Source organism: Schistocerca nitens, unplaced genomic scaffold, assembly GCF_023898315.1.
Source record: "Schistocerca nitens isolate TAMUIC-IGC-003100 unplaced genomic scaffold, iqSchNite1.1 HiC_scaffold_375, whole genome shotgun sequence".
Lineage (NCBI taxonomy): Eukaryota > Metazoa > Arthropoda > Insecta > Orthoptera > Acrididae > Schistocerca > Schistocerca nitens.
The window spans coordinates 6,599,660-6,618,528 of NW_026045909.1; the positions used below are offsets into that span (position 1 = coordinate 6,599,660).

The window sequence follows — 18,869 nt, forward strand, 5'->3', positions numbered from 1 at the left end:
CATGGCCTTACTCCTTCTCTTTGCCCCTCCTTTCCCTCTCTTGGTATTCTTACCTTACTCAGCCCAGCTATCCTCCTGACTTGCGGTTTTTTTTTTTTTTTGTTTACTTCTCCTTTCCGGATTTTCTTTTTGGATCCCCCTTGGAGGTTTTGTCTCCATCCCTCAATTTGAAATCTACAGTGTGAGCTGGGTAGGGAAGTTCCTCCCTAGCGTCTTTGTCATGGGTTCTTGTCCCCTCCTCCTCTTCCCCTTCTCCCTCTTTCCCCTCTCCCCACGCCATAGCCCTTTAGCTTCCTTGCTAGATCTCTAATTAGCTAGCCAATCCATATTGTTGGGGTGTTGTGTACCCATCTGGCAGAGCCCACAGACACCAAGCCTAGGAGGGGGGGGGGGGGGTTGCCTATCTCTTTGGGGCACGGATCTTCCTGCAACGACCGTCATGCCAGGCGGCCGTTGCCGTGGCTGAGTGGCGCCCAAGAGGCGAGCCCCTGATGGGAGTGGGCGCTTCTGTTCCTTTTTTATTTGTTCTCAGTCAGAATACGGAACGTCTCATGTTTCCGTACGTGTTACAAAAAATTACAAAAAAATAGTTTCACCTGGCGACACTGCCAAATGCTCTTGGGAATTTTTTGTAAGACGTACAGAAACATGTGAGTCGTTCCATCTTAGACAGTAATAGAATTCTGATTGAGGAAAGAAAGAAAAGTTCATTACTCTTCCTACGAATTATAAACAAATCAGTTCTCAATAATACGACTGAGAGTTGTAAAAAAAATTCTCTAACGTCTAACAACTGATCTGCAATGCTCCTGTACACAACAAACAACTTATCTCGTCTTGCGGCTGCAGCTGCGTGATCAGCAAGATGCTAAAATATTTCAAAAGAACTACCGCAATCCATGCAGAGTGCAATGCATGGACTAATCACAACAATTACTGCCATATTTTTATACATAGAAATTGAATGATAAGGAGGGTTTGATCAAGTAACCTTATACGATGGGAAGAAAAATAAAAGAAACCAATAAAGTCTATAGTGTACCATATTTGCAATATAGTGTTTAAACACTGACAAACCTTACACACACTTTTAACTCTTCCACGATATCTATACGCAATAAACACCTTTCTGGCCACAACGAAGGTACGAATATTACTCGCAGTGTATGCATACACAAATCTGACAAAATCCCTCAACTGCTCAAGCAACCAACAACTGCGTGCAGCGGAAAGGCAAATTATCAAAAATCCTCAATTAACACCAAAGTCTCCTCCTCCGGCGCTACTAACACGATCATGGCAAGCTACAGCCTCTCACGCCGCATGGCTTCTCTCCACTGCACGCTGCGTCCGACCACTTCAGACTCCTCTCGACAACTGGTCGCTCGCTGCTACTCATGATGATGATGATGATGGTGATGATGATGATGATGATGATGATATCTCAAGCGCAGAGTTTGTGTATGCACGCAGCAGAATCATAAATGTCCAACTTTCACCAGGGCGAACGTTTGCCATATGAAACATGTTAAATTCCCTGGCCGCCTTTCAGCAGCCACGTCTCTTCCTGGGAATAGTTCTGTTTGCTCCTGTTTCGGCCATCCTGGCCTTTACCCGTTAACTACCCCTGACTGGAGGCACAGGCCCGCCGTCTTGGGCGAAATCCTTTCCACATTTCTTGGTCTGCACCAGGACTGACTTTTACCGCCACCAAACTTCTTTTTCTCGTAGAACACATTGACAAGTTCGATGAAGATGAGTCTTTAAGGAAGATTATATTTGGCTCCCTCCTTACAAATACAACTGCTCCCATCCAGTCGATCTACTGTGCCTACAACTGCTTAGGAGACATCCCAGTGAATATCACACATTGTTAATTTTTCTTGAGGACCTTCTCCTCTAGTCCAGTGATGAACTAACAGGTTTTCACTTCCTTTAAGCATCAATAAATCTCAAGGTGATGCTAAATATTGTCTTTATATAAAGAAAAGTATTACCTTCTCAATAACCTCCAAATTGTGAGCTACACCCACAATTTTTTGTTTATGAAATCAGTGAATTTACTCACAGCACTTTCATTGCCTAGTTCTGCAGTCAATTTCAGAACTCAAATTAATAACCAAATTAATTTAATGTCGCTGAACTTTGAATTCCTGGTAAATGTATTAGCACAAAAATAAAAATGGCGAATGTCTGTGGAAGAACGAATGAAAGCAGTGGTGTATTTGTTCACAAAAATATTATTTTATTCATCCTCTTATAACTACAAGAAGCTGATAACTCTCAAAACAAACACAAATCAGAAAACGGATGGTACTTCATTGGCATAGGAGTCATTGGAATGGAAACAAATTCTCCCCTGAATTAATATCGTTTACAACGCAATCTGATTTAGTTTACATTAATCCACTGTGAGGCCCAGTTTTATTCAAATGGAATAAACTACAATAAGGTACACCACAAACTATGGTTCACCGGAGAACACGGAGCTGAGAATATCATTTAACAACCCTATGCTGGTGCAGCAGTACTTTACCCTTTCACCTTTATTCAGGCGGCAACAGAAAACTGCACGCTGTGGGTGAGGAGCGGCGCGCTGCGACATCTGTAATGTTCTGAAACATCCATGAAAATTTGCAAACAAGGCAGACTGGCGTTCTGTTCATTAGAACATGGGAAACTTCCGTATCAGAGCCGTGAAATCCCGGCAGATTTAAGTGTGAAGTGCATCTGTTCTCTGGCCTGTCCAAACCTATTTGACTTACAGGCGCGATGGTCAATGTTGAAATTGTCAAACGTCAGACAGCTGTCACGGAGCGAGTAAGTTCACCCTCATAATAGGTGATACGTCAGAAATGATACGCAGTTCCACTGTCATTACAGGTAGAAGCTGCTACTGGCTCTTAGTCCACCCCTAGTTGCAGATTACAAGTGTCACCCACTAGGTAAAGACCCGAAGTTTCCCACCAGGGGAGGACCAGAAGACGGAGGCAAAAAATCAGAATCACTTTCCACCAAGCCTCGGTAAGGGATCCAAATTATCAGAAAAACCGCCTCCATATTATACAAAATAATCGAACTATCGTCTACTTACTGATACTGAATCTCTCCCCCCCCCCCCCCCCCTTGACTGTCCCATTGGCCTGGTAGACCGAGTTCTCGCACTGAGGAGCAAGCCTCTGCTTTGCATATCCTGAGAGGAGCCGATCAGCGACTCAAAATTTCTGCCTGAAAAAAGATTTGAAACTAGGGAGACGTTATCATGGTAACTATGGTCATATTTCTGCAAAAAAGTATCTAGTAGAGACCACAGTCCCTCGTTTACAGAGAGATGTAATCTTTCCAGACCAACCATTTCCGGTTTCTGAAATAGGGCTGTTGAGCTTCCAAGACAGTTGTTCCTGTGAAGTATTTTTTTGCCGCTCGCTATAAAGTATTTGGCGACTTCTTGGCACTAGAGGTGTTAGTCTTGGCTCCACTAAATACGCGAACCAGCCGCTCTGTTCGTATTGTCCCAGCTTCTAACATGAGAATGCTTGGAGTTTTATGACCATCCCATTGTCAGCACAAAAGTTCTGATTACAGCAGTCTCTCTTAAAAGGCTCCCTCACCAACTTTCCGCCAACTGACCACCTAGGCGATGGTGTCATCTGGCTCAGGTAAAATGTTTTGTAAACCACGTCGTCCTGCTCTGGCCCTAAGTGGAAAGAGAAGAGTGCCATGGCCTGAAGTCCCTCTGCAGCTGTAATCCACAGAGCGCAGCTTCCCAGAATCACTCGTACAGGCACGTCGCTGGACACAGCATTTATGGCCCGCATTCCATATTTCTCCCTGTTCTGTCACCTCCACTATGGCCCCTGAGATAAAGGTTCTCTACAGGCTACAAATGGAGTTACATGAACATTCTGCCCACCATTTACTCATGGAGAAAAGGCCTAAACCACACATAGCAAATATAGTAGTGGGAAACACCGAAATATTGACCTAAAATATGAATATTAATTTTATTGACAGTGTTGTTAAGGTGAGAGAGTGGAGTGCCACTTCTCACTATCTCCCCATTACTGAATAATTTCTGCATGGGAAATGTTATTTTTCAATAAAGCGTTTAGTGTGACGTGGTGCAGAAGAAATTGACACTAACTGGATCTTTGAGAATGACATTCCAGACCGTGACAGGTTTGGCAACTAGAAACAAAAGAAATCCACCAGGTCTTTGACATACATATGTGGCCATAAATACAATGATAGAATGGTTAAAAGGTCATGCAGACATTTAACTAACCCTTTTACACCGAAGCTAAGGTCAGAGAAGACTGGTTTCTGTAATAACGATACAGTATCGTTGAGCATACAGTATCGAGCCCAACAAATACTTACGCACTCTTTCATGACCTAGCTGATCTGCCTCCTCTCTGATCGCAGCGCTACACACTCTCTCCGTACATAATGATAAACAACGGCACAGCTAACACCATTTCGTCGTTGCTATCGATACATTAAAGTTCTCTTCACTATTACCCAGCAATTTATAGTATTTACACTAAATTACATTCACTTACATACATTCAGAAATACACCATTCCATCCATTACATGTTAACTATAGTTTCTATAATAAAGCTTAGAGATTCAGAATCAGAACTGCAGAAAAAGTTATCAATGGATATTAAACGCAGAAAAATTCTGGATGGTGCAGAATGTATTTTATCTGCATTTTTGGTGTTACACTCTGTCGGGATACCCATCTCCACTCGCTGAATGTGCTCCGTGCCTTTCTGACATCTCTTTGGATGGTGCCTGGACCACAGATTACGGCCGACATATTCCTGGATCCTAAGGTGTCTGTCCCCCTATGATATCCTAACATCTTTCCCACGTAAAAGTGGTTTTCATTCTGAGTTATAAGTTTGCTGTACTCCTGGAGCAGGGGTAGGGTGGTTGTGGCCTCTTTTTGTGTTTCCTGGTTGTGAGACATATGAACACTCCCCCTTGCAAACACTGCTCCTTTATCCCTCTGTTTTTCCAGTTTCTAGACTTGGCCTATCCTTTTATGCCTCCTGCTGTGTGTTTTGGCGTCCTCGCTTTATAGTTTGACCCCTCTGACTGGATCAGTCCACTTTTAGCTGACATTTCTATATGACGTGTGTAAATTTCGAATCGAGGGACTGATGGCCTCGCCGTTTAGCCCTATAGTCCCCCTCAGTCAAAAATATTGTGGAATAGATGTTGTTTTGTTTCCTTTATCATTTAACGAGAAAGCTTTGGTGGTTTAAACAGGAGGCCGGTCCTGTTTACTGGCCTCCATGACCATTCCCTTACCACCACCACCACCACCACCACAATGTTTACGGGACGTTCTCATAACAGTTCTTACTTCTCATTTTATCCTTACAGTAAGATACATTACGCAGGTAAAGCCGCTGGTACCAACAGAGATAAATTATAACGCATGTTTATACTTTAGCCCACTTAGATACGTGAATGAGGTAAGAAGAAAGTATGGCTGTTGCTGCCCATAAACCAGTTTACCCGTAGATAGTAAAATTGCCGCAATAGCTACCAGACTACAAATCCACCAAGATAGAAATCGAAGCTGCGTATGAGATCGTTCGAGCAAGACTAAGTATAAAAGATGGGCATAAACTCAACACCCAGATGTAACCGAAAACATAAAAGAAACCGTCGACTCTCTCTTATAGATATCCCCAAATCACGCTGTCCTCATTGGAAGAAAATTTAATCTCTCAGCAGTCGATTCGGTTAATACCAGTTACGTACGTGATGATCGTGGAACACTTCCTCTGAAATAATACCAAACAAATTCTGTGAAAACTATGTCACTCATGATGGAATTACATTAGATCTAACTTGAATCAAAAGGACCTAACATATGTGGGGATGTCGACATAGAAACTGTTATTAGTGATAGTGTGGCAATTGTAGAAACAATGATCATTAAAGTACAGATGGTAACGAAAAGTAGGAAAAAATTTGTTCGGTAAAATAGGTAAAGAGGCAGTACAGTGACATTTCAGAGACATCCTATGTCTATGGACAGGAACACGTGGAAACTGCAGCTCAAGTTAAAAAAAAAAAAATGTAACCAAGCAGTGCAGAAATGTGTACGCAGTAGTTCACTATTGGAATGTGATTGGACCGTCCATTTTTTTTTTCCCCACCACGTTTCTATAGGTCACTTCCTGGTCCGTTAGGTACAAATTTTGCAACTGGTTTTCAACTAATGTGCCGATGAGGTAGAAACTTAGTTTCACGATAGCTCAGAACTGGATTACAACGCTATAACAACTTTCTTGCATGGTATGTGGCAGAGGGTACTTTCTTGTACCACTACCACTGAAATAATTTCTCCTAGCCACATACTGACTCTTGACCAGGTACACACAGCCCCAAAAATTTGTGATTATGAATTTTTAATAGCTACTAAAATACTATTAAGATATTAAACGAAGAACGTTAGGCGCTTACAATACATAATTGATGTATGAATAGTCTATAGCATTTGCTGGAGCCCTAAGGACTGGAACAGATGTGGACTCACTTAGATTTACATTTGGTTTCAAGCCAGCGTGTGATGGCGACTACATTGGTACCAGAAACTTCGCCACTCCACATACTTTCCGAAAATAGCTTCTCGAGAAGATAGTACCTTCCTATATGTGAACGAATTTATTTAATTTTAAAATCCAGACCATTCCTCCAAGGACACTTGGGAGGAAGTAATATGTTGGTTGCCTCGTATTAAACCTGATCTTTCGGAATTGAGAGTGTATGCCTTACCTCGTAATCCAAATTATACCACAAAATTTCTTTTGCAGCAATTATTGAGCATTTTTGTGAGTTCTCGCAGACTTGAAATAGAAAAATACGTAACGGCTGATTTTGAATTTAGGCTATTATTCCTTCATTTCTGTGAATTTTACCTGTGGTTACAATAGGAATGTTTTATATTCCACTTCTTCTGATTATCCAGGGTAAACGGGAAATTAGAACCTATTAACGATTAACAACAGTTGTTTATGTGCCTGGTATTACATTTTTGTAGTCTAGGCAAGGCAATGATCATAAGTAGTTAATACAGAAGAATCCTTAACAACTTAGAACACCACCCGTTTTAAACCGAATGGAAAGTTTGTGGGCAGTGCGGATAAGAAGGGAGCGAAAAAGCACACATTTGCAGGGCTAAATAAACGAGAAATGTTGCTGGTGTGCAGGAAAATTAAGCAGTGCAAAGAAGCCATGTACCTGATGTGACTTCGTAGGCTTTTCCGCAGCAATAAGTCTTGAAAGTCTCTTCAGGTTTGCTGCCGGATCCTAAAATGGGCTCGATTCAATATTTCGGTGATCTAACTGTTCGTGATCTTCAGGAGAACGCTACTGCTGCAGCAGCATCAGCTGCTGCTGAGAGTTCTCAGCGGAACGCTGGATCAACAGCGTCCTCTTCAAGATGGTGAACAGTTGGGTCGCCGAAATATTGAATCGAGCTGACTTTAGGATCTGGCAGCAAACCCGAAGAGACTTTCAAGCACTATACTTCTATAAAAAAGAACATTAAAAGTTGTACCATTGCTTAGTGTTCTTATATTTAACACTACAATTAAGTGCACGAGCACCAGAGATGTATTCTCATTTCTGGGCTTCCGCATCTCAGCCGCTAAAAACAGAACTTTTGTAGTGTCACTTCTTTGTCCGTCGGTTAACGCCCCTTTTTCTGAGGAATGAGTAGAAGTATCAAGTTGAAATTTGGTTCTGGGTACGGTCCCTTGGCGGTGTAAAACACTGAAGCTTCTGAATCAATGCAATAAAGAAAATGCTACCTACGTCACATATGGCACTTGCAAGGTCACTCATCAATACCTATAGATCTAATGTCCATACAAATAACTACGTTTGTACGGAACCCACAGAGCGTAAGTCCTATTCGCGATCGTTTGTACTGTATTAACTCCGTTTTACACGAAAAATCTACTATTAAGTAACAAAAAAAGTCATCGTATCACATTACAAATGTTCTTTCCCACGTTCCGTTATTGTACGCACCATTTTATCTCTCTTTCACGGCAGTTCAAATGGCTCTGAGCACTATGGGACTTAACTTCTGAAGTCATCAGTCCCCTAGAACTTAGAACTAATTAAACCTAACTAACCTAAGGACATCACACACATCCATACCCGAGGCAGGATTCGAACCCGCGACCGTAGCGCCTAGAACCGCTCGGCCACTCCGGCCGGCCCACGGTAGTATGAATGGTGTTTCCAGTAGGCATACTTTAGGAAGCACCTGTTGCCCACAGCTACATGGAACAGCCTTCGGCGGTGTACCACGAGCACGAGGAGTGTCGGCTACAGAGCGCCATCATGTGGTTGGTGTACGTATTGCGCCACGGCGGGGGGCCGCACCTACGTTGCTGACAGCCGCTGCTGCTCCTGCTGGACGCTGTTAGCCCTCGCTGGCAGCCGCTCTTCTAATCGTTTCGAATTTTTTTTTTTTTTTTTTTTTTTTACTACCTAGAAGGATGCCTTCGAGGGTGTGCTAAAGCAGAACCATAAGCACAATTAACTCTGAGCTTTTTGCGTATTTATACTTTTCCTGATTACTCGATGTGGCCAAAGGCCTCCAGTCAGTCATTACTGTTCGTTCCAAAGGCATTAACAATGCAGCTAATATCCTTTACCAGCGGTGGCTACATAGTTTTAATCCATTACAGCATATCGTTACATTTATGCTATAAATCACGGGACTGCACTTGTGAGTTTTTGGACAATAATGAGCTTCCATGTATCTAGTTACGCTTCTGTTAGTAATTGAGAAGCAGTCTACTACTGCTAGAATTGGCAACACAATTAGTGACTTTTCTACAGCCAGAATCTCATGACATTAAGGATTTACAGTGTAACAATTGCAATATTGTATATTTCAGGTTCAAAAAACTGTAAATCATTCCTTAATAAACAAGGTTTCACATGTCATTTATTGAAACTGATTGAACATCATTTGTATGATATGGAAATGTTACATTTTCAGCGTTACATAAAATTAGCGCTAAGCACTAATGAGAGCATTTTAATAATTCTTACTTCTATTTCACAACTTGTTCACTAGTTTCAATTTCTTAATTTTCGTTGGAGAACAACTGCCGCGTGCACTAAGATTGTGAGGGAACATCGTATCACCCAAAACTGTCTCCTTCCATAAAAGGAACTAAAGCTCCAAAAGGTAGTAGTCATTATGCCATAGAAAACAGAAATGGTCTGTTTCTGTGCAAATAGCAAGAAAAGTTATTTCTGCAACATACTGAACAAAACAAGAACAGGGGTGGGACTGATGGAATGGCTCGAAATGTGAATCAGTACAGGATAAACAATGGTAACACGAGATAGTAAGAGTTCTATTCGGTTGGTTATCGGATGTCGGTGTACACAATGTCTCGATATTCAACCGAGAAAATGGAAACACAGTCTCTCATGTCAATTTGCGAATGGAGACTGTGCAGCTGTACTTCAGGTGTGCCGCAGGGGAGAGTCGTAGGACCGTTGCTATTCACAGTATATATAAGTGACCTTGTGGATAACATCGTAAGTTCAATGAGGCTTTTTGCGGATGATGCTGTAGTATATCGAGAGGTTGTAACAATGGAAAATTGTACTGAAATGCAGGAGGATCTGCAACGAACTGACGCATAGTGCAGGGAATGGCAACTGAATCTCAATGTAGACAAGTGTAATGTGCTGCGAATACCCAGAAAGAAAGATCCTTTATCATTTAGCTACAATATAGCAGGTCAGCAACTGGAAGCAATTAATTCCATAAATTATCTGGGAGTAGGCATTAGGAGTGATTTAAAATGGAATGACCGTATAAAATTAATCGTCGGGAAAGTAGATACCAGACTGACATTCATTGGAAGAATCCTAATGAAATGCAGTCCGAAAACAAAGGAAGTAGGTTACAGTACACTTGTTCACCCACTGCTTGAATACTGCTCACCGCTGTGGGATCCGTACCAGATAGGGTTGATAGAAGAGATAGAGAATATCCAACGGAGAGCAGCGCGCTTCGTTACAGGATCATTTAGTAATCGCGAAAGCGTTACGGAGATGATAGATAAACTCCAGTGGAAGACTCTGCAGGAGAGACGCTCAGTCGCTCGGTACGGGCTTTTGTTGAAGTTTCGAGAACATACCTTCACCGAAGAGTCAAGCAGTATATTGCTCCCTCCTAGGTACATCTCGCGAAGAGACCATGAGGATAAAATCAGAGAGATTAGAGCCCACACAGAGGCATACCGACAATCCTTCTTTCCACGAACAATACGAGACTGGAATAGGAGAACAGGTAGAGGTGCTCAAGGTACCCTCCGCCACCCACCCTCAGGTGGCTTGCGGAGTATGGATGTAGATGTAGATGCTCTTTCCTCCTTAAAACATGAAGTCAAGTCGGTGGCGTTTCATTGTAAGCTTTCTTGTACACCCACTTCTTCTTCATCGAAAACTTTGGTATTACCTTTCAAGCTATCAGTACCACCGAAAAAGAAGACGTCGGAAAGAGATAGAAAAGTTGGGACATCATCCGTATTAATCTACTCTACAGAAGTCAATCATAAGTCGAAGTAAGAGCTAAGCAACAGCCCAAAAACAGCAAAGACGCTAAAGGCCAAAGCGTGAAACGCAAAAATCCAGAAACCTCCAAAGAAAAAACAGCATCTCATCAAGAAACTACGATCTAGTTCTGATGTACAGTCTGTAATGGACTTCGTACCGTGTATTGTCTGTACCAGAATACAACGATTCTGTAAGTCTCTTCTGCTATGGAAAAGTTTATGAAGAAGAGATCTGCGTGCTATGTGAGCCCCATTTTGATTATGCTGGTGCAGAGAAGGGGCATCGTTCTTGTGATTTCTGCAAACAAAATAAACTAAGGTGCATTATTAAACAGTAAAACTGTATTGTCTATTGTATTACACATAATGTATTGCCTAAGTCTCATTACACCTTATTTTTTGACGAATGTAATTTTCTTCTTAAATTTTCAACCATCTAATACAGGCTGCCTGAATAAATCATATTACGATCCATTTGATACTTTTAATTTTTAATAAGAAAATTTTTGTTAATTATTTTTTCACAATATGTGGGATGTTAGGTGCAAAAGTGCAGATATTTTTATTGGTGGCTGAGCGCAGTGTACTGAACAACATTACATCAGTATTTTCTACATTTTCAGAATATTAATTATAGCTATTAGAAGTTTGGTGTTTTTAGGTTAGTTAGTACCTCCAGGTACATGTGGCGCAAGTTCAGCTACCTTTGCTCCTCGTATAATTGCTAATTTTGCCAACACACGTATCAGCCTCCTTGCATATTTCCACTCAGCGATGTCGTAATTTTCTGGGATGACTCATCACTTAGAGAGTACTGGTTGCACAAAAGCGATCAGTAAGAATAATAGGTGGTCTTCATCCACGGACGTCACGTAGGTACCTCTTGAAGGAGCTAAGCATTTTAACTGCGCCTTCACAACATATTTTTTTCGCTAATGATAATTCATCATAAATAATCCATGACAATTTGAGAACAGCGATGTGCTTACTTAAAACACTGGAGGGATAAATGACCTTTATTATCCATTGTTAAAGCTGGCAGTAGCTCAGAGAGGATTTAAAGAGGCAGTAAATAAAATTTTTCATCATTTGTCCAGTAACATAAAATGACTGACAGCTAGCGAAGCAAGTTTTAAACCTAATTTAAAATCATTTCTCCTGGATAAAAAACTGGTAGACAGCAAAAAATTTGAAAAGAAAAACCTTGTTTTTAAATGTAGTTGCATGAGTACGAATAAAATAATGGGTTCATTAACGTTAACACTAATCATGTATACATATCGTGTAAACTGACTAGTTCTACGTCATTTCAGTAAAAGAATCGTTCAAATTATCTATGGAATATGGAACTAAGTAACTAGCAAGAACAAGCCATTAGTACTTATTTTTCCCTGGGCAGCAGATCCGGTGTTGAAGCGCGGATGCGTGAATGGAAAATGGTTAATCTATAGTGACAGGCTTAGTCCATTTAGTGGTGCAATTATGGCATGCAGAAAACAGCAGGTAGTAAATTACGTGATGTGTTTGCGGGAAGACCGTTACACGCAGAGAAAAACAACTAAAGTTGGTACATATTCATGTACCAATGGGCAAGTATCTGCACCTTCACCAAACACACTTTGTATAAGCTATCACAACAAGTTACAGACTCTGTTCGTTTTGGTTTTGGACATTTTAATCATTCTGCAAGTAAATTATGCTCAAAAATGAAAATAATAATCGCATCTCGTATAACAGTGAACATCATTGACGAACAAGTGAGTAAAAACATAATTTCAATGATTTTGTATTTTTTAGATGTGCGGTAACTACAGAAGACGTGAGGGAACTTCGTTGCTATTTTCGTTGTACCTTTACTCTCGCAAATTTATTTTTTTTTAATTTTTTCTTTTTAGACGGTATTACAGATGTGTAACGGGCTTATTTGCCTTATGTTATTGTATTGTAAATCTACTATTACGAATCGTTTAGAGTTCTTTAGTTTTACAGAACTCAAAACCATTAATGAAACCAGAATGTACTTTTTCTTTTGGTGTTTTTCTTTCACTTCTGTATTAACGTCGACTGTTGTTTCTGGAAATCTGCGTCCTTGGTATCAGATTAACTCGATCGGCCTTGTCCTGTTCTGCTTTTGCACCAATGACTGTTTATTTATGCAGTATTCTAATGGACCAGGGATAGGCGAGACAGCGGAACGTCAGTACCAGAGATCTCGCAGCAGTCGTCTTGGGTAGGAAGCTGCCAACGCACATCTCTGCAATCACTGTCGGCTGTCAACCTATATTTCTTTTCTGCGAAGCATCAATACAAATAAACGTCGATAGACAAATAATAGTTGAGCGAGTTTGATAGGTTCACGTGAGGTTTCAGTTTACCATTTAACAATTCTCCTTCATAGACACCTCAAATTAAAATTGCATTTGTGCTGTTAAGGGCAATTTCAATGTCAGAACTTTAAGTAGTTGTCCCATAACAAAGTGTGTTGAGCTAACGGTTATAATTTGAATAACGATATTTTGAAGACACTAGGGATAAATATTGAACTGCTACCGATGCTGTGAACTTGCGTTATTACAGGTAGTGCTTGTGAAACAATAGTCATTTATAATTACTTAACGACTTGAAATCGAATTTGTTTACGGCTGCGACATTTCAAGCCATTTCATCACTCCTTTTTCAGTGCAGACATCAACTTTATTCCAATTAGAAATCATTTACTTGTTTGTTGATTGCACCGTTTAATAATTAGTTTTCCGACAAGAACATTCTAAATTCTAACAGATCTTAATTTCTATCAATAGTAAGCCAATACACATCAACTTTACTTACTTTGTTGAAGACGTTTCCTTATAGCAAAATTGTACTGCCTACACTTATATCCATTTTCAATAGCAAACACGAATCAGAGATATTTATTGTTACAGCAGCTCTTGCCAATAATATTTGTAGATATTTTGTCCCTTTATGTCTCTCACTCATATGTATTTATTTTGTATGTGATTGAAGTGTGCTTGTGTCCCGTACCTGTGATCTCAGCCAATCTTTCTTAGAGGTAGACGCTATCTACCAGATAATATAAGAGATACATTAGCTCACGACAGAAACAGACCGCCTACGGGTTGGATTAATGGTGAGGTGTGTGGAACTTCAATCCTAGTAGTTCACGAGGAGTTTTAACGAACGTTTCGCTACAGAACTTGTACATGCTACGTGCAGTAAGGCACTTTAAAATTTTACAAGCTAATTGGCAAGGTGGGGGAGGGTATCAGCTGCGTGTTTACTTACAGTATACTGTGAAAATCATTATAGAACACGTAGCCGAATGACTGTCCCTGCAGCTTTATCATAAACAAACTTAACGGAACAGCAGTAGTAAATCGGAATCGATCAGAGTAAAGAAGACTGGATTGGATTGTTTGGGGGAAGAGACAAAACAGCGAGGTCATCGGTCTAATCGGATTAGGAAAGGACGGGGAAGGAAGTCGGCCGTGCCCTTTGAAAGGAACCATCCCGGCATTTGCCTGGAGTGATTTTAGGAAAATCACGGAAAACCTAAATCAGGATGGCCTGACGCGGGATTGACCCGTCGTCCTCCCGAATGCGAGTCCAATAAAGAGGAAGAAGATAGGGCCGTTTCAGTAGCCATTTGTACGTACTTGTACTGAACATTTATTCAACGCCTGTGTAGACAATACATTTTATAATAAATAATCTTCCCGTCACGCTACTTGCGTTTACTCTTCTCTGTTCGATGCAGATGCGTGTTCCCAAGAGACCGGAAGAACTGTACACTGTTTTCATTTCGTGTGCCGAGGTTTGGAGACGTTGCAGCAGAGCCAGGTGAGCACTTTGTACGAGAGGAAGGCGGCGACGGCCACGGCTAGGAGGATCACGGCGGCGACGTCGAGCAGCAGCGTCTGCCACGGCATCAGGTCCAGCGAGAGGCTGCGCAGGTGCGGCGCGCCGCGGTGCCGTATCACGTACTCCACCCACCACACCGCGCGCTCCAGCGACGTCGCCTGGTGCTCGCGGAAAACTGCGGAGAACTTCTGCATGTTCTCCTGGTAGCTGCCGACAACAAGTAGAGAGGGAGCGAATATTACTTCGGCGAAGCACACGCGGTCACTCTAGAATTACGTACAAATTGTTCTACGCTCTCAATTTCCACACCAAAACGGTAGTTCACCTCTCGAATATTTGGTATTAAACTAAGACTGTCATTCGTCTAAATACACTTGAAGACAAAAAACGAAGAACCATTAAGGAATTTCCCGAATGGGACGGAAATCTGGGCTTAGTTCGAAACTGGACTCATCGCTAAAGGCAATTTTACTCAACGAGAATCTAGGTCGAAGACATGCCTGGTGACGCCCCGGATGCGAGTCGGATACCAATATGATTGTCGCCCGCCATGGCGTGGGGTGCCATTTCTTTTCATAGCAGGACCCCTTTGGTTGTCGTCCACGACATTTCAGCAAGATAATGCCCGCCCGCGCATGATGAGGTTCCTGCTGCCTTTCTTCTTGCTCGTCAAATCCTACCTTGGCCAGCAAGGTCGCCGCGTCTCTGCTCAATTGAGAACGTTTGTAGCTTTACGGGCAAGCCCCTCCAACCACCTCGGGATTTTGACGATCTAACGCACCAGTTGGTCAGAATTTGGCACGATATTCATCAGGATGACTTCCAACAACTCCATCAATCAGTGCCATTCCGAATAACGGCTTGGGAAAGGGCCAGAGGTGGACCAACGCTTTATTGACGAACATGTTCTGTTAGTAAGACCTGTCACCACCACAACAGCCAAAGTTTTGGAAAATTAGTTGAACCACATAATCCAAGGTACCACTCTTTGTTAATTAAGGCAGGCACCACCACAGCAGACAGTCAGCTAACAAAAGGTACCATGTACATCAACATGTAATTAGTAGATTAAGGACCTAGATTAACATAAAGATGTAGTGAAATAAGTCTAATCCCCCCTCTCCCCCTCCCCACACCTCCCCCACTCTGTTGGCTGTGCGACCACCTATAACAACACAGTTTTCTTAGAGATAGATTAACTACAACTAGAGTATCAAGTAAAGAGTTAAAATGTAAGCGCAGACCAACTGCGCACTTACGCCGCCCTACCTCGACGGGCAAGTGGTGGGTACGGTCAACATCCTGCCAGAACGAGCAGAGCGGCCGCCGCGGAACGACAACACTCGCCGAGCTGCCGACTGGTGCAACTACACAAAAGGAAGCAGTGGGAAGCAGCACCCGCTGCACAGAATCTAAGAACCCTAAACCCACGCCCCATAAACCGAGGATGATCGTGGGCCACGAGGCCTTATTGTTACCGACCATGCCCTCCAATGCCCACGATTTGTTTTGTAAATAAATAGATCCCAGAGAAAAACAACAAAAAACCACACACAAGTACACGTAGATTCGGTGAAGCCGAAGGCACTGTCAAACACCACGTTAAAAAAAAGGGAAAAAAAAGAAAAGCTTTATTGACTTGCTCAGTTTGTGAACCTCTTTCTCTTGCGAAAATAATCAAATTTTTCTAAACTTGTAATCATTTGTTTGTCCTTACCTGTACGTATGTGCATCACGTCTACTGATTTTCGTCCCATTCGGATAATTCCTGTGAGGTTTTTTTTTTTTTCCCCATATCGTTTCACACCTGATCTTCCACACAAGTATTTTCTAGCACATACGGTAATATGAACACGTCAGCACATCGTTTCCAACCTAAACATTAACATTCCCCACACAGAGACAGCCAGCGTCGCTCGTTTCTCTTATTAATTTATTGTTGGTTTCTAGCATACCCACTGTTTAACTTACATAAACGAAAAGCATTTACGAATATATCATTTATTTACTTATTCTTTACAATTACGCCCTGTTATATCAGAAGCTAAAATAGGCTATACAAGACACACTTTCTTTGATAATAATGACTTTATATATTCGATGTTTATTTCTGGTAATGAATATAAAAACTAATACTACAAAAATGCTAATATTACAACTACAACTACTCCTACTACTACAAAAGTATAATAAAACCCTTAACCAGTTACCAAACTACTAATGCTACTGTCTGTACTACGGAATCTGTCGTTTTTGTTCATTTATTTTGGTGTATTTAACCTGCAGGCTGTTGTTGCCTCTACTTGATCCGCCTTCACACTACCCCAGTCAACAGCCATCGTCCGCCCGATTCCTTCGGTGTACGGCAGCAAGACAGCAGAGTTTCCAATATAACAAGCAATTCCACGATTCACTGTTACCTCATCGAATCCATTCTTCCGTGATTACTTGCAGCAAAGGAATATAAATTCTTAAGAAAGAATTGTGGTTGTCGACCTCAGTTGTCTTCTCTTCATCTGCACAATATGTTGTCTCGACAGGATGGCAGCATTGCGACGTGTATTTGAATGCTTCATGATCTCTTCCTTCGCTTTCCTGGATACTCCCACAGTGTGTACTCTATAGTGCCCAAATAGCCGCAGGCGCAACTATCATTCATCTGTCTTTTGATTTTTTATGGATACGTAGCATGCGGGTCGTGACGGATCAGGGAATGTATCAGTCAACTCGACAGGTTAGGAAATCTCATTTTTAGGATTTCTCTGACGTTAGGGAGAAATTCACATGTTCTCCTTCCTGTATCTAAAGTGACCATTCATTCTGCCACAGTTGTAATATGCGATCTTGTACTGACTTCTTCGTATTCGCCTCAGTTCCAAGTATGCTTCCTTCTTCCATTTGATTGCCTTTCTTTAACCAATGAAGGGCTCCAGTTTTCCTAATTTTCAAGTCCAGTGGCCATAGCCCACAATTACTAACAAAGAATCACTTGGGATAGTGCAGTAGGCGTCCGTTAATCTTAGTAACACACCTCGCTGAACTCTTCTCACTAATGAGATTGGCTTCAAAAGCTTCGATCTATGAGCCCAAACGGTCACACCATATCCTACGACTGATGCTAATATATATTGGTGATATGCTCTGATTGTTTTCAGGGGAAGCTGAAATTGCCTATCATCACTATTGTTCCCTTTGTGCCTGCCTGCCTTTCGTCCGGGAATAGCCCTACAAATCTCCTTATGTGCTTATTCTCATCGTTACATCATTTAATCGGCCGTGGCAGAGCACGCACTGAGTGAGACCGACCACGTAATAAAATTCGCCGACACGGAAGTTCTGGCTGTAGAGAAGCACTATCACACCCGCTTGTCCAGAGAAGCTGAGGAAATACAAAAACACGCGAACAGCTTCAACAAGAAAGAGGAAAGCCTTAAGGTCAACAGATCCTGGCTTCCCGTACTGCAGCGAACGACCGTCGCAGGTAGCAAGAGGAGAACCGCACCGGAAATGACCGCGGAGAAGCCCTCGGACGCTGGCGCGCCAGGTACATATAATCTGCGGCCGCGAGCTCGGCTCCGACAATATGTGACTCAACCGCAACTACGACCACTACGCCAAACACCGACCTGACGGCAGAGCCGGCGTTGCTATATACACCAAGACTACCCTGGCCACCCAAGAGGTCCCACTCCCACCTCAATATCAACATCTAGAGGCAGTCATGATATCCATACCCCGCCCCAGACGCAGACGCCTCATCATAGCCTGCCTATACAACCCACCAAACACTCCACTTCCAAGATCCTTCCTCCGCTACCTAGCAACCTTTAAAGAATACTTCCTCCTAACTGACCTGAACGCAAGACATGAACTACTAGGAGACACCACACACAATCAAAATGGAACCGACCTACTTGACTTCCTCACCACCGAAAACGCAACAAGACTTCCCATCAATACCTTCACCTTCATAGGACACAACGGCTGCTCCCTCCCCGATCACATCCTATACAGCCCCTCCCTCTCTGATACTATCACCCAGTATTCAGTAGGTGACACCCTTACCAGCCCCCACCTACCCATCCTCTTCAGCACCACTGCCATCAATCCCCCTCCCCCAGCTCCCACATCCCGAACGATAAAACTCTATAGCAAAGCTGACTGGGCAAAGTACAAAGAGACCATTAACAACAAACTACTAGCCCCACTAACCATTACCGACACCGACGACCTTAACCACATCAATGACAGAATAATAGACACCATCAAGACAGCCACCGACGCAGCCATCCCCACCAAAACCATCGCCTCCTTCAAACCGCACCTTCCCCCCGAAATACTGAGACTGATCCGAGAAAAAAAGAAAGCTCTACCGCGAAATCAACAA

The 18,869-nt window shown here is 42.2% G+C and overlaps 1 protein-coding gene across 1 annotated transcript in view; it reads right to left on the reverse strand.

The window, feature by feature from the left end:
- Window positions 1-14,310: 14,310 nt before the first annotated feature.
- The window catches only part of LOC126229560 (UDP-glucosyltransferase 2-like), a 143,659-nt gene continuing 139,100 nt past the window's right edge, over window positions 14,311-18,869 (reverse strand). The window contains exon 7 of the mRNA XM_049942327.1: window positions 14,311-14,689. Within this exon, the coding sequence (XP_049798284.1) occupies window positions 14,419-14,689 (271 nt within the window). The 3' untranslated portion in view covers window positions 14,311-14,418. The remainder of the gene's footprint in view (window positions 14,690-18,869) is intronic.